General features: G+C 42.1%; 2 protein-coding genes across 11 annotated transcripts; both read left to right on the top strand.

The window, feature by feature from the left end:
• Positions 1 to 259: 259 nt before the first annotated feature.
• On the top strand, positions 260 to 15,350 carry LOC128261942 (uncharacterized). Of its 10 annotated transcripts, XM_052995906.1 has the most exons (14): positions 260 to 759; positions 5,288 to 5,474; positions 6,135 to 6,440; positions 7,537 to 7,638; positions 7,921 to 8,025; positions 8,196 to 8,294; positions 8,358 to 8,456; positions 8,534 to 8,632; positions 9,274 to 12,447; positions 13,033 to 13,131; positions 13,251 to 13,343; positions 13,527 to 13,592; positions 14,085 to 14,547; positions 15,208 to 15,350. In XM_052995906.1, the coding sequence occupies exons 2-14, from the start codon at positions 5,363 to 5,365 to the stop codon at positions 15,212 to 15,214; spliced, it is 4,824 nt and encodes a 1,607-aa protein (XP_052851866.1). In that variant the 5' UTR covers positions 260 to 759; positions 5,288 to 5,362; the 3' UTR covers positions 15,215 to 15,350. The 10 variants fall into 10 exon arrangements, with proteins under 10 accessions (XP_052851866.1, XP_052851862.1, XP_052851867.1 ...); XM_052995902.1 differs by lacking the exon at positions 260 to 759 and having other exon boundaries at positions 5,095 to 5,474; XM_052995907.1 differs by lacking the exons at positions 260 to 759; positions 7,921 to 8,025 and having other exon boundaries at positions 5,095 to 5,474.
• LOC128263529 (outer dense fiber protein 3-like) lies at positions 15,237 to 16,194 on the top strand. Its single transcript, XM_052998624.1, has 3 exons — positions 15,237 to 15,461; positions 15,842 to 15,916; positions 16,081 to 16,194. Exons 1-3 carry the CDS (start codon positions 15,237 to 15,239, stop codon positions 16,192 to 16,194), a joined length of 414 nt encoding a protein of 137 aa, XP_052854584.1.
• The last annotated feature ends 515 nt before the right edge of the window (positions 16,195 to 16,709 follow it).

Below are 16,709 nucleotides of genomic sequence, written 5' to 3'. Positions count from 1 at the left end.
TCAATTACATAAGAACATTTGAAATGTTTTAAGCTAGATTTCCTTACAAATTCTAGATAAAAGTAACTTATTTCTAAGTTCTTCTAAATAACAATAGCAAATATAAATTTAATTCTAGTTCAAATTCCATTTAACAAGCAAAGCTTGCAGACCATATAACATAGTAAGCTAATGTTATTCCTTACGTTGACTGTTAACGCTTACGTTACGTTTTGGAGTAGCTTACGTCGAAAATTTGAAACGAAAAGCGAGCGTTAGCTACATTGTTCCGCAGTTTCTGTTCGACAGCCCTCGAGTTCGGTTCTAGCTCTCTCTCAATCCAAACAAAAAAAGACAAACTCAGCTTAAATAAACTCGCCATAAATAAATCAGCTAAGTGTAGTTTGTTTTGGAAATCTCTAGTAGATTTCAACGCGAGTCAGAGACCGACACTCAAAAGCAGCTGTCACTTGAACCCAATCAACGAACCAATCAACGAAATAATAAATCAGCCACGAAACCAACTACAATAACAACGAAAATAGCAATCTCTCTTCGAGTGCTTTCGAGTGAACAGATGTTTTGAAAAACCCCCGAAAATCGCGACTAATCCTTCAAAGGACTGTTGGCCATCGAAGTTATTGGCCAACCGATAAGGTGAAGTTTTTTACTGTGCAAAAGAAAGTTACGAAAATCAACCCATCGAGCGGAAGAAGCAGAAGGAGAATCCGATTCAGATACAGCTACAGATACCCCCAATAGGAAGAGGACTAGCCTGCGGTAAGGATAAAAACTGGAGTAGGCGTTAACCAATTCTGAGGCCCAGACCCCACCAACCAGCCAGTGGATTGCGTGCTGACCCGACCCGACCCGACCCAAAAGTTCATTGACTGTCTGACTATTGGCATTTCCTGGTGGCATAGGGCTAGAGCCTAGGGCTAGTGCCTTTAGTCAGCTGTTCCGCCCCCAATCCGCAGTGCTCCTCCCATTGTTTAGTCAATGACACTCTCGTATTGATGTCACTTGTTGGCATAAATGTGTAACCCTTCCGCCGTCTCGCCGGAGTTTTTGTGTGATACCCTTATGTCTGTCTATTTAGCCCGTAGCGCCCATGACATCAGCGAACTCTAATAACCGGTCGACCCGACTTAGCTCATTTTTCAAAGTCACTGATTATGGCAGGCACAAAAAAAGCGTTAACCACACAAAGAATAACAAAATAACCAAAGAAAAAGGTTAATCTCCCTGGCGGGGAGGGGAATTGCAGTAATCGCAAAATAAATATTTATAAAATGATCCAACAGGTATTTATGTGTTTCAATAGGCAAATTTGAAGTCAGCCAAATGATCTCAGGCTCACAGAGAATATTTTACTTGGCGCATAAATCGCTGGAGCGGAAGCGAATGTCCCATTAAATTTACCACAGAGAATCGTAGTTATTACAAGCCATTTGGAATTTTAATAGTGCCTTGAGAAGCGAACCAAGATCCAGTTGTCCGGAGAGAAGGTTTGCCAATTTTTCCCTGCCTCATTTCCCAGCTTTCTCTTGGCTTTAACAGTCCGAACACGTTCGCCGCAGAAAACCGAGAATGTTGAGCAACTTAATTAGATTTGGAGATCGCTAACTAGTTCACACAGCTGACGTCAGTCGTTGTTCTTGCCGTTTTATCAGACTAGAGTTTCGCTGATGTTTTGGCTATGTTTCTCATGTTTTGTTTGTTTCCCTCGCTACACTTTTGTTTTTGGCCTTTTGCCGGCTGCTCACTTGTTGTCCATGGCTTTTGGGGAGGAATTGCTCAACTTGTTCGCTGTTAATTAAACTTATACACTGTCTATGGCGAAAAAGTCAATAGTTAATAGAGACAAAACAGCAAAGACGAATTATGGCTATATGGCTTTATAGCGGAGTCATGGAGTTGCGGCTCTGCGTGGGTCGGCCAGCCGTCTGCGTCTGGAAACCCAATTCCGAACTGGCTTTTTCGGACCACTTGATGTGGGCTAAAGGAAACGACTGGGCCGCCGTATTTGGGCGTAAAAGCCTCCGAGATGGACGGCTGGAAATTGTCTAAATTTTGGGAATGAGCTCATATTTAATTCGCCATTTGGAGAGCGTGAAGCGAAGTTAAAAGAAAATAAAAACGTTTTCAGTGAGTGATGGTTGATCATGTCAGATACCCGATACCCAATATATATTGTGCATGGGGTATATCAATTTAAGGTTCTAGCTAATATATAATTTTTTTTTGTAAATTAAGAATTTTTTTTAATTACCCATCATTGCTATATTAAATATATGCAAAGCAAAAAAATCGTTATCAAATAAAATATTACACATCCAATGAATTTGTCAACAGGGTATAGCTGCTTTTGTAATGTCTGAAGTAAGCGTGTTTATTTATAATTTTAAAGTTGATATCACTAATAAAAGCTGACGTGTGCTAAATTTGTTGTTGTCGTCATGGGTCCACAGTCGGGTCAATTGTGTGAATATCAATTTAAATCAAATAAAAATAAAGCAACATAAACAAATCACTGAAGGTCATAAAGATAATGCTGAAAAATTGCAAAGTCTCTCGCAATCGGTATCTCTGTAACTAATCATGAGAGCCAAGGTTTGTTTTTAAAAATAAATGCTAACAAAAAAAATATATATAGAGAAACATATAGAGAGATAGAAAGTCGAGTGTGTGGGCGGTGCTGTTCTGCTCTGCAGCCGGTTTTTTAATGCTGACCCCATAGATTATCGAGCATCACCATCTATAATTTGATTACTGAAATCTGATCGCCACATGCAAATTTATTGCATGAGCCAACGCTCTATTAACTTGATTAAATGCGACCTCTTAGCGGGTCTCCCCAGACTTTGTTCAATTGAAACTACACTTTGGGAAAATATCAAGTGATCTGAAGAATATAACTCTGAAAAATATTATATGAGATGAAGAATATAGTTCTAATACCTCTAATTAAATTTATAAAATAAAAATGGATTGAGACATATGAACATTGTATTCAAATTAGAAACAGGAAATTTGCAAATATTTAACATTACATTTTAAATTTCCAATTTAAATTTTATAAATAACATTATGCAAAGACAATTTAAGAAGGCTTATACGTTGCATATTAGTCAAATAGAACTTTCTTTAATATGATTAAAATAAAAGTTGTAGTTGTGTATGGAATATATTGCCATTAAAAGAAGACAATACCAATTACCATATGGGGTTTCATTTTTTATAGATTTTGAAATACAAAGACACTTGCTGAACATTGATCTTTAATCACTTTATTTATTTAAACTGATTTTTTCCAATGCAAATATCTGTGGGTAGTCTAAGGCCTAAGAGTCTTTTGTCTGACAGATGTCTGACTTCTGTTGGCTCAGCTGCCGGCTCGGCTCTGATTCATCCGATAGATTTTCAGTTTTCTTAGCTGATCTTGGCCTCGAACAGCAATTGAACATGATGTTCCGTGTGTGGGCTGGCCAAGCTCATGATGGTGATGTAAGAGCTGCCTTATAAGACCAGCCAACCAGCCAGCTGATGACTGCCTTGCAAACAGAACAATGTTTTTTTTTTACTTTTCGTTGAATTGCATGCGAGGTCAGGAGTTGAAAGTGGCAAGTAACAAGTGCAGCAGGCAGGGGCAACGCAAAAAAAGTTCTTCTTGGCAGGAGAGCGACGGCTTTATTGGCCCTGTTAACAGCCACGCCACGCCCCCTAACATAGTTGTAATTATTTACACAGCCTGGCGAATTTTCACGGCCACCAGAAGTGGCACGCTTCGCTTTTCTTTCGGGTTCGCCTGCGAGTTTGAGTTTGTTTTTGTTTCGGTTTTAGTTTTACTATAGGTTTTAGGTTCGCCTTCATTGTCCGTCATGCAATTGTCGGCCATAAGTCATTAAAAGTAATCGTTTTGTTGGCTTACATGCCCCACAAAATGGGCAACATTAGCACTTAGCATACTTCGTTTCGTTTCGATTCGGGGCGCAACCTTGTTGACCAGGCCCTCGATTTATTTGTGGCATGGAGTGGGCTCTCCCCAAAATCTCAGTTGCCGTCCAGACCAATTCCAGCCCCCATATCGATTACACTCCCAGATGGCATGAATTGGAGGTGGAGGCCAGGAGCTCCTCCTGATACCAGCCGGCACCGTCTGTTTTCCGATGGATGACGATGACTGCCAGCCTGTCGATGGGCAACACTTGGCTTCCCGTGTTTTGCTGAGCTGTGAAAAGAAGGTCGTCACCCAGGGCAGCCGGTTCGGATCGGTTTTGGTTTCGGTTTCGGGAATAAAATGTTGTTGAGGGGGGTTCTCATTAAAATATTTTCCTATGGCCCAAACTCTTTACTAGCTGGAAACTTTTTTATTATTTCTTTTGTCAGAGTCTGAGAGTCAGCATATGTTTGTATAATCCACTACCTGTTTATTATGTAAATTATCCACTTTGTTTTCTATTTACATTCTTTGTTTCTATACGGAAATATAAGCTTGACAAACTTCCTTTTGAATTTTAATAATTATTAAAGTATAGTGAAGTTTAAGCTTATTATTTATCATAGAGTTTCATTTTAAAATCCTAACAAACACTATGCTATATTTTATGACATTTTCAAAAATCATTAAAATTTAAAAAAATTATTGACATTTTACAAAACAAAAGTATGTGAATTTGCTTTTATCTGAGACATTTTTATTATTCGTTGCGTCCAATTTGATTCCATGAAAGTCATATTCCTGAATTGAATAGAATTTTAGTTTCCCTATTTTTTTGGGTCTTTTTAAGCCCCTTTCTCATTGTTTTCCCTACCACTGCCAACTGAGATTGACGAGCCTACCGCAAAGTTATTGCCATTGTTTGTCTTTCACGCGGCGCAACAAATCCGCGGCTCGAAAGGAAACAACCTGCAACAACAATTGAGCAACAGCCACTGCAGCGAAAAGAGTGACAGCCGCCACACGACACGCCCCCTCCATTCACCAAAAGCCCCTTTCTTTTATGGCCAAAAGCCCACACGCCTGCCCATTAAGCCACCCCACGGAATTGGCCCAGAAAATTGGAAAGAACACCCAGCCCAGACGATTGATTTTTGTGTCATCGACTGGCAGTTGGAGTAGGGCGGAATTTGGATTATTAGGTTACCCCAATTTAGGGGTCGAGCTATACATTTCAGTCAGCCACTCACACATGTAAATGTCATCGTTAGAATTTCGAATAAAATTCGAGTTTAGTTATACTGGACCCTTTGATACCTTGTAAACCTAAAACACGGCAAGATGAAGAAAGTTATTGTTCTCACCAAGGTCGTCCCACCGGCGAAGAAAAAGGAACAGGATCAAGGCCCCTGTGCCCGCGTGCGAAAGATTCGTCCAATAAACATGGGCGGCAACGTGGAGCAGCGGCCGTGGACGCCAACAGTCCGCCTTGGCAGGATCGCAGCGGAGACCACCAATCCAGGCCCAGCCACCGTCCAGCTGCCGACTTTAATCGGTAAGTGAAGTTACTACTTTGAACATCTATGCATTTTTAAGATCTTAATTTTGCAACAATTTATTTGGGCCTAAAACAAGAACTACTAGTTAATGGATGTAAAAATTTACAAACTGTACATCCTTAATATGTAGATCTCAGCAGAATATTAAAATATAAAGAGTTATACATGAAAATTCAGATACCATTTAATATTTAATATTTGCTTGTAATAATAATGAGTTAATTACAAGCATACAAAAAATCGTAATAAAAAAACAAACATTTTAAGAGTTTCATGGGCTTAAAATGTTATTTTATTGAAATTTAAATAAAATAATAAAGTTTTTCTTTTAAATTTATTAGTTTTACTCGATTTAAAAATAAAATATGTACAAATTTGAACAAAACTCAAGCTGTTTTCAATAAAGTTATGTGAAAAGCTCGATTTGTTTTTATTTTCTTGCGATCTACCAATTTATTTTAAATATTTACCTTTTTATTTTTCAAAAAAGTGTTTCTCGAGGTTCTGGGTCTTGCCATCAAGTTTTAAAATATTACAAATTATTATTGAAGTGTTTTTTTAGGCCCATTAAATATATCCGACTCCGCAAGCCCATATAGATATAATAGGGTTTTTATCATAAAATACAATTAAATTTCTATCATATTTGTTTGTAGGTAGCAAAGTACCGGACTCCAAGAAGAAGGCCGCCCCCTCGTACTCCTTTGGGCACAAGTTGGGCGGCAAGTACGACACCTCCGGACCGGGTCCGGCGCAATACAATGTGACCGGGATGCGGGCGAAGGGCCGCGATTATCCCAGAGCAGCCACTCTGCAGAGCAGGCCCAAGGAACTGACGCGGTTCTCCAATCCCGGACCCGGCGAATACGACGTGGTGCCGGCGGCCAAGGCGGTGATCGATGCCACGCCCAAGTACACTTTTGGCCAGCGACCGGCCACGCTGAAGACGTTCCAGATTCCAGGTGAGTTTCAGGCCTCCTACTCTGGTGTTTGAATGGTGTTTTGGACATGGATTTTGGATTTTGGCGTTGGAGTTGGATTTGAATTTGAATTTGAAGTTGAATTTGAATTCGGCGTTGCATTCGGTGTGTGTTTCGGGCTGCTGTTGTTGTTGCATGCGCGGACTCATCAGGAAATCATCAATCATGGAGCCACATTGTATATAGAAGCGAACTCATTAACTAATCCGAACCCATGTCAGTTGAATCTTCCTGCAAGCAGCGCGTAAGTTGCTAACGCCCCCCTTTCCCCCACTTTCTCGCACTTTCTCAGTAGCTAGTGTAGTAGTAGCCACTTTCCGTAGCTTTCTCTCGTATTCCTCTGTATCTTTGGACATCCTCTTGGATCGATCGTAGTTGTGAACACCCTGTAAAGTGCGTGAATGTTTTTGCTTATTTAGTTTTAGTTTCTCCAAAAACATGTTGAGTCCATAAAACGGTTTTCGTTAATGTAATTTAATGTTTTAATGTAATTGTGCTATAATAAATTAAATTTCGAAAAGTCCTTTAAAAAACGTTTAATTTCGTAAGTTAAAATTAGTTTGAGAATAAAAAATTGCTCAAATTCTAGAGATATCATAGTTTTTTGGGGAATTGGATTTGTCTTTAATTTTCTTCTTTGCGTCTACTGTTAAAATTAATTTATTGATTCTCTATTTTGATTTTTAAACTTTCTTTAATTTCCTAAATAAGTCTTAAACTGAAAACGTCTTTATTAAGCCGCCCACCTTCTTTTAAATTGTCCACTACTTGACTCAAAGTGATTAATGCCAGTAAATTGTTTAAGAGTTAATATATCCGCTGCCAAATATGACCGAAAAGGAAACATGAATCTAAAAGTCTTAATAGCCAAAAAAATATTTTGTTGGTGTTTATTTGTATAATTCTCCTTTATTATTTCCTCTATTTGTAGCTCCCTTTCACCACACAGTGTTATTTGTAAATGTGTTAAATTAGTGTTTCAGTAATTTGTGTTGTGTTTTTTGTTGCCTGATTTGATTTTAATTTGAAACGTTTTTTTCTTTCAATGAATGATTGCCATGGCAAAATCGAAACTCAGGTCCCAACCATTATCGAGTGGTGCCCCTTGATGTCGTCAAGCGGCGAGCCCCACGATACTCCTTTCGCATTAAGGTTAACGTGTACTTTGTTAACAATCCAGGTAACCCAACTAACTGTCTGTTGTTGCCATTCGTTTTTTTTTGTTGGTGTTGGTGTTGGTCTAGCTTGGCTGTCTAATTTCTACCCCCAATTCAAGCCCACCTCATAACTAATTCCCGAACTATATAACTTCTACTATCTGTATCTGTATCTGTATCTATATATATTTAACTTTCACTCACCTTTAGTCGTAGCTCACATAGTGTAGAGTGTTCTCTAGTTTTGATTCGAGTAGACTAAAACAATGGCCGTACCAATTTTTATGTTTTATTAACACTAACAGCTCCGAATAGCTATTGCCCTGAAAAGGTCACGCAATCAAAAAAGAATGCGCCACGCTACACGTTCGGTAGACGAACTAAAATCGAACACGATCGGGGCACACCAGGTAATAATCCCCAAATCTGTATCCCAGTAACTGTATCTGTATCTGAATCGAGGCACCACCTACTCAAGCGAACCCAATTGGACAGTATCTATAGAATTGTTGCGCTTCCCTCTTTTGAATCACTCAATCTCCTGGTGGCATTTTATTCTGATAATCCATCCCATCCGCAGCTCCTGGCGCCTATTGTCCCGAGAAGGTGAAGCTCAACAAGACGCCGGAGTTCAGTTTCGGCATCAAGCACCACGAACAGAGGCCAGATTACACGCCAGGTTTGTCCTTAACACTTATATATACACAATTAGACAATTACACAACTTTGGCACTTTCATCAGCGCCGGGCACTTACAAACCTGAGCAGGTTGTCCTAGAACACATGCCCGCCTACAGCTTTGGCCTGAAAACCAAACACATCCAGGTCAGCGATACACCGGGTAAGCAGCTTACAGCTTGGCTTAGAGTAGTTATTTGGCTTTGAGCTTGAGACCACAATTTTATGTCCTTAAAACAGCACCCGGTGCCTACAGCCCCGAAAAATCTCGACTGCACTCCACACCCGCTTACTCAATCACAGGAAAGGCCTCCCACGATGTCGTCGATTGCAACCCTGGTGAGTTGTTAACAATGTTTTGAAAAGATCCATAAATAAATTTTAAAAATTTAAGACCATAATAAATTTACAAATAGTAATCATGATTTTTTTTTCTCAAATATCTATGAAGCTTTACATGTTTTCTCCATTAAACATTTTAGTTAATTGTTTTGTATATGTGGCTAGAAATGTTATTAGACCAAGTCCCAACAATTCTTCAAAGTTATTATATTATTATTCCATTACATTTTTAAAATATTTATTATCTTGCCAACATGATTGAACATGGAAAACGAGGATAAAGAATATTTTAAAATTTTTTTGTAAGCATTTTCAACTGTTTTTCTTATTTATTATTGTTTGAATATGGATAACGCTGATAAAGCATATTTTCATATTGTTCTGTATACATAAACTGTCTTTCTAGCAAATAATTTGGCGAGAAAATAAAATAAAAGGAGAAAAATATAAATAAGTATATAAAAACATATTTTAATCCTATTATGTTTTTACCCCGAAGTGTGTTATGAAACACATTTACTATTATTTATTAATATTTATTAATCATTTAGAAGCAAAGATTTTATGCATGTTTATAAGGCTTAGAAGTACCTTAAGCAGACATCCCCACACTCACATCGTAAACACTCCTATTCCAGCACCTGGAGCATACGAACCCGAGAAATGCGTGCTGAGCCGGACGCCCGCCTTCACCTTTGGCCACCGCGTGGAGCTAGCCAAGTGCAGCGACACGCCCGCACCGGGCACCTACAATCCCGAGAAGGTGCGGCTGGACCACACGCCCGCCTTCACCCTCTCCGGCCGTCCGGAGACCAGGTCGATCAGCGAGACGCCCGCGCCCGGTTCGTATGCCCCGGAAAGGTACCGCAACGACCGCACGCCGGCCTTCACCTTCGGCGGTAAGCACGAGCAGCGGCTCGACAGCTCCACTCCGGCACCGGGCGACTACTGTCCCGAAAAAGTGCGGCACGATCACAATCCCGCTTTCTCATTCGCCGGTCGCCACGAATTGCACAAGACGAGCGACACCCCAGCACCGGGAGCCTATGAAACGGAGAAGGTCCGCCAGGATCACAATCCCGCTTTCTCCTTCGCCGGGCGACACGATCTGCAGCGGCCCAGTGAAACACCCGCCCCGGGTGCCTACTCCCCGGAGAAGGTCCGCCAGGATCACAATCCCGCTTTCTCCTTCGCCGGGCGACACGATCTGCAGCGGCCCAGTGAAACACCCGCCCCGGGTGCCTACTCCCCGGAGAAGGTCCGCCAGGATCACAACCCCGCCTTCTCGATGGCCGGAAAGCACAGTCAGAAGGTGGCCAGCGATGGCCCAGCTCCCGGCGACTACTGTCCCGAGAAGGTTCGCCTGGACCACACGCCCGCCTTTAGTTTTGGGGTCAAGAACGATCCTAAAATAGAGAACAACACTCCAGCCCCTGGGGACTACCATCCCGAGAAAGTCAGGCAGGATCACAATCCCGCCTTTTCGTTCGCTGGTCGCCACGACCTCCACAAGCCCAGTGAAACTCCCGCACCAGGAGCCTACTCTCCGGAGAAAACCAGACAGGATCACAATCCAGCCTTCTCAATGGCTGGCAAGTATGATCAGAAGATTGCCAATGGCACTCCCGCCCCTGGAGACTATAGTCCCGAAAAGGTTAGATTAGATCACACACCAGCTTACAGTTTCGGGGTAAAGAATGATCCCAAAATAGAGAACAACACCCCTGCTCCAGGAGACTATCATCCGGAGAAGGTAAGGCAAGACCACAATCCCGCCTACTCCTTTGCCGGTCGTCATGATCTTCACAAGCCCAGTGATTCCCCTGCACCAGGAGCCTATTGTCCCGAAAAGTTCCGCCAAGATCACAACCCTGCCTTTTCGATGGCAGGCAAACATATCGAAAAGCTGGTAAATGGTACACCAGCTCCTGGTGACTACTTTCCTGAAAAGGTACGACTAGACCATACTCCCGCCTACACTTTTGGTGGCAAGAATGATCCTAAGGTGGAGAACAATACCCCAGCTCCAGGAGATTATCATCCGGAGAAGGTGAGGCAGGATCACAATCCCGCCTTCTCCTTTGCCGGTCGTCATGATCTCCAAAAGCCAAGTGATACTCCCGCCCCAGGAGCTTACTGTCCGGAGAAAGTTAGACAAGATCATAATCCGGCTTTCTCAATGGCTGGAAAACACAGCCAAAAGATCTCCAGCGACACACCAGCTCCAGGTGACTACAGTCCTGAGAAGGTTCGTCTAGATCACACACCCGCCTACACATTCGGTGGCAAGAATGATCCTAAGGTGGAGAATAATACTCCAGCTCCAGGTGATTATCACCCTGAAAAGGTAAGGCAGGATCACAATCCCGCCTTTTCCTTTGCAGGTCGCCATGATCTTCACAAACCTAGTGAAACTCCCGCCCCAGGAGCTTATTCCCCCGAAAAAGTTCGTCAGGATCACAATCCTGCCTTTTCGATGGCAGGCAAACATATCGAAAAGCTGGTAAATGGTACACCTGCTCCTGGAGATTACTGCCCAGAGAAGGTGCGATTGGATCATACACCCGCCTACACTTTTGGTGGCAGGAATGATCCTAAGGTAGAGAACGATACCCCTGCTCCAGGAGATTATCATCCCGAGAAAGTAAGGCAGGATCACAATCCAGCATTTTCTTTCGCTGGCCGTCATGATCTTCACAAGCCAAGTGATACGCCCGCCCCAGGAGCTTACTCTCCGGAGAAAACCAGGCAAGATCACAATCCAGCTTTCTCAATGGCCGGCAAGCATGATCCTAAGGTTTCCAATGACACTCCCGCACCTGGTGACTACAGTCCCGAGAAGTTCCGCCACGACCATACACCCTCCTACACTTTTGCGGGTAAAAATGATCCCAAAATTGAGAACAATACCCCTGCTCCTGGTGACTATCATCCCGAGAAAGTTAGGCAAGATCATGTGCCCGCATTTTCTTTCGCCGGCCGTCATGATCTCCAGAAACCAAGTGATACTCCCGCTCCTGGCGCCTACTCTCCCGAGAAGACCCGACAAGATCACAATCCCGCCTTCTCAATGGCTGGAAAATACATTCAAAAGCTGACCAATGGTACGCCAGCTCCGGGCGACTACTGTCCCGAAAAGGTTCGCCTGGATCATACTCCCGCCTACAGCTTTGGTGTTAAGAGTGATCTGAAGTCGGAGAACAACACCCCGGCTCCTGGTGACTATCATCCCGAGAAAGTTAGGCAAGATCATGTGCCCGCATTTTCCTTTGCCGGGCGGCATGATCTTCACAAGCCCAGTGAGACCCCTGCCCCGGGAGCCTACTCCCCAGAGAAAGTCAGGCAGGATCACAATCCAGCCTTCACAATGGCAGGGAAACATGATCCCAGGGTTTGCAATGACACCCCAGCACCTGGTGACTATCACCCCGAGAAGGTCAGGCAGGACTTCAATCCGGCGTTCACCTTCGCCGGCAAACACGATCCGAGACCCTTGAGCGAATCCCCGGCACCCGGCGACTACAGCCCCGAGAAGGTGCGACTGGACCGAGCACCCGCTTTCAGCTTTGGCGGCAAGCACGACCCCAAACCGGAGCACCTCCATCCTGCGCCCTGCGACTACTCACCCGAGAAGGTTCGCCTCGACCATACACCCGCCTACACCATTGCAGGTCGACCAGCCGCCGATCCCGTCAGTCAGACGCCGGCTCCCTGCGACTACCATCCGGAGCAGTGCCACGTGGACAGCGCCAGCACTCCGGCCTTCACCTTCGGCATGCGTCTGGGACGGGAGCGCATTTCCGACACTCCAGGCAAGTAATCTCCACTAGAAATGCTATAGAACTGCATCAGAACGGACATGGCGCTTACCCCCTCTTGCAAAGACATTTTATTTACAAAAAAAAAAATACACACAATAATAGTATCTAAAAGTAGGCACAGAATTTAAGCACATTTCAGATATTTTTTCTTGAGGAACTTTGTTTTTTAAATCATTTTTTAAAATTACGAGGAATATTGTGGCCAACTGGATTATACATTTTTAGTACTTGATCAATAACCAGCACAATTAAGCGGTTATATGGAGGATGTCAAAAATGTATTAATATTAAAAAATAGATTTAAAGTCAAGTTAAAAATTTAAATTTTAGCCACATTTCAGAAATATTGCAAAGAAACAGATTTGGCGTTCAGCAAAATATGTAAAGCATTTCTTTTTTCAATGCTCTTGTCTCAGAAGATATCCTTAAGATAGACTTTGAGTCTCAAGGACCTTTTTTCAAAAAGTTGCGCTAAATAAAAAGAAAAATTTCAAGTGGGGGTAATGACTATAAATTGACCAGAAGGAAACCCAAAAAAGAATTGAGCCACCCTAACGAGCATCAGTACGATTGCAGCACCCTCCGCCTATGAGCCGGAAAAGCACAACCTGCACTCCACACCCGCCTACAGTTTTGGCACCAAGTCGGAGATCCGCATGACCACCGATGCCCCAGGTAATTAGTAGTGGCTTTAATCTGGGATTGTCCACGATTGTCCATGAATGTTGCATGTTGATGCTGATGTTGCTGTTGTGTATTGCATGTCTCCCGCGTTTCCTTGTCCACCCACATAGCCCCTGGTCACTATTATCCCGAGCAGTGCAACCTAGACAGCTCGCCAGCCTATAGTTTTGGCCTGAAGACAGTGCCCACTGCTTCGCTTCCAGGTAGGTGACCCCCAATAGCGCCTCCCACTTTTGGTGCCGGATCCGGATGTGTACTATCTGTGTTTTTGTTGTTCTGTGTCTCGTCTTCTTCTGTTCCATGTTTGCTCGCACACACATTCCTTGGTGTTCTGGCCATGCTCTCATCCGTTTCGAATCTCTGTAAATACACTCACGAATCACTAGAACCCAGGGGCGTGTACATCGAAGATCGCATTGTCCAAAGACGCGAACGCCGTCTGGCCAGTCCCGGTAAGAATCTGCAGGATCATACCAGCCATTCCATCACAAGCTGCTTTTAAAAGCCTTTCAAATGTGCATCTTTAAAATAGGTCCTTAGATATTTGAAAAAGAATTTATTCAATTATAAATATTTCAAGTAAATACTAGAATACCTATGCAAATTTATTCTAAATTCTATAAAAACTTTCAACTAAAAATAAACCTTATCATTTAAAATTATAATTTCCATGCCAGCTTACGCTGTTAATTGTTTATTTTCTACAATTTGGTTAGCATTTTTAAATGGCCACAGTCTAGCTGATGACTTTCCATGGGCAGGTATTAGTAGCAGTAAAAAATATTATAGTTTTCAAACAAATTGCTTAAAAACCAACTGACCCATTTGAAACGCTTATGTGTAATAAGTTTTTGCTTTTTATATTCATACCACTGCATCGCCATATCTATTTCAATTTGTTGGCAATTTTTATTTTCTAAAAAAAAAACATAATTTTGGCACAGTACGCAACAATGCGGAATGCACCACCACCACCACCAACAACAGCAACAATGCTGGAAGCAGCAGCAGCACCACAACAACAACAACCACCACCACCACAAAGACCTTCATCAATGGGGTGGAGCAGCCCGAGCTGCAGCAAAAGCAAACCACCAAGCAGGTGAATGGCACCGCCACCCACAAAGAGCTTAAGTCCGCACCACCAGCACCACTGAGCAATGGCAACCACCTGGCCAAGGTGGAAACCACCACAATGCAGCAGGTGGTTCAAGGTCAGAAGGATACGGGCAACCTGAAGGTGGTGGCCAGCGGTAAGTCGGATGCCAGTGCCACCAAGGCGGCGGCCGTGAGCCACCAGACGGTGGTGCGATCCGATGGCGCCATCGTCACCAGTGGCCAGTCCTCGAGGATGCAGACGGTCAAGTACGCTGTGGAGGCCAGCAGCGTGCAGGAGAAGATAATCAGGTAACCAGAGGGACTCGAAGCCAGTAAACTTTTCAAAGATTACAACTTTTTTAAAACAAGGGAAAAGCTTTCAAAATCTTTTTAACTAATTTAATTAAGTTCATATTTTTTCTTATGCATCAAGATAATTCTTTGTTCTTTTAATAATTTTAATATTTAATAGAACAAATGAAGTAATATCACTTATACGCAACGTTGGCTTTTTACACACACCTTTCATCGAGTCAAACCACTTAAATGAACAAAGACATCGTTTAAAAAAAAAAAGATAATTAGATAGTAAAACAAATCTTTGTTTAGAAAATACAAACATTTTATTTGAAATACTAGTCGTATGAGTAATTTTTATAGTTTATAGAGAGTAAATCTCATTAATATAATATTAAAAATTAGGTAGTCTATACAGAAATGATATTAATCATAAACTCTTTGGAAAGTGAACTGATCTAAGTCTGCTCATTTCCTTGTTGTCCGTCGTTTCCGTTTCGTGTGTTTATTTGCAGGCACGTCATGTCAAGATCACCCAATCCAATCCAAACCGAAACTAACCCGAAACCCATTCAAACACCAGCCCAAGAGACAAGCCATTGAATTAACCTCCGAATTGACTAGCCTTTATATTGACATCCAAGTAACATTGTTTCATCCAATCATTGACAGCTCCTAACGTCTACAAAATACCCACTGTCATGGGCAGCAGCAAGGAGGGCAAGATCCGCTCGGCTCCGGCCTACACGATCACGGGTCGCGAGAAGCCGCCGCTGATTCCGGTTATGATCTTCCCCGGACCCGGATACTACGACGGCGAGTACACGGTGGTCAAGCCCAAGCCACCGGTCTACTCGATGCGGGGCAAGTACAAGATGGGCAGCGAAGATGCGAAGCCCGGACCCGGAGCCCACTGTCCGGAGAAGGTAAGCGGGCGGAAAACACTACTAGGTTATTAAAGGGGAGAATACAAATTTTCAAGTATAACATAAGTATATTATTATTTCCTAAATTAAAAAATTGCAGGAAATTATAAGCATAGACATACAAATAATTTACATGGAAATACCCACTGCTATTGCTGTTTTATCACAATTTTATTCACAAATTCTACAATCATCATTTCACTATTAAAAGTATTTAGGATCATGTATTTTAAATATAAAAGTCCGTTGAATATATTATGATATACGACACCTTTTGAAATGATTTCGAAACCCTAGTTTATTTTGTTGCATCACATATTTTTTATGGAGATGTAATCCTTATGATTATGGATTTAACCTCAACCTGACCCAACCCACAGTACTGGGAGAAACGTTCGCCGCCGGCCATATCCTTTGGAATACTCCATTCCCCTTACCTCAAGAAGCCCCTGCCGGTCACAGTTCCACAGAAATGCACTCAATTTTTGTTGGAGAATCGGGCGGACAGGGCCTACGACCATATCTGAATTGGGCATAGTTTTGCGATTAAATTCCTTAAATCAGCGCAGTATTTGATGTGTTTGCTTGACCTTTTTTTCTTGATTTTGCTCACAAATAGATAAACCTCTCCCATGTGCCCGCCTACAGCTTTGGAATCAAGCACTCGCAGTATTTGGGTCGCCTGAATGAGAAGAACTCCGAGTTTGACTATAGCTTTTCCGGAATCTGCTGAAGCTGAACGCGCTTCCACATCCAAATCCTCACTCTGCCCAAGACGGTCTTCGATGAACAGCTTCCTTACCTTAACTACACTACCTTCGCTACTCGTATCGGACTAACCTTAAGTTTTAAATGTTTCTGAAACCTATTTGTAAGCCGAAAGTGTTGTGGAATGTTACAATTGTGTACACTGATATAAAGAGATATTACTAATACAGATACAACAATTTTTTTACCGTAATAACTAAAAGAATATATATCACTGATAATAGGGTAAGTATAGTGGCAAAGTAAGTATGTACAAAAATAAATATAGCTTGGGAATTTTAACAAATATTTTAAAGCTTAAAAGTAAAAAAAATGTTGTGAAACATTATACACTGAGGTAAAAATATGTTATTAACTTCCAATAGCGTGAAGAAATAATAAAAACAAAATATTTGATACTGATTATAGCCTAAATAGCAATAATATTATTTTGGGAACTTGTAAAACTGTTTTAAAGCTTAAAAGGCATACAAGCATTTA

The sequence above is a fragment of the Drosophila gunungcola genome, unplaced genomic scaffold (genome assembly GCF_025200985.1).
Source record: "Drosophila gunungcola strain Sukarami unplaced genomic scaffold, Dgunungcola_SK_2 000001F, whole genome shotgun sequence".
NCBI lineage: Eukaryota > Metazoa > Arthropoda > Insecta > Diptera > Drosophilidae > Drosophila > Drosophila gunungcola.
Note: the sequence above shows the minus strand (reverse complement) of the source record. Positions and strands in the feature narration are given on the sequence as shown.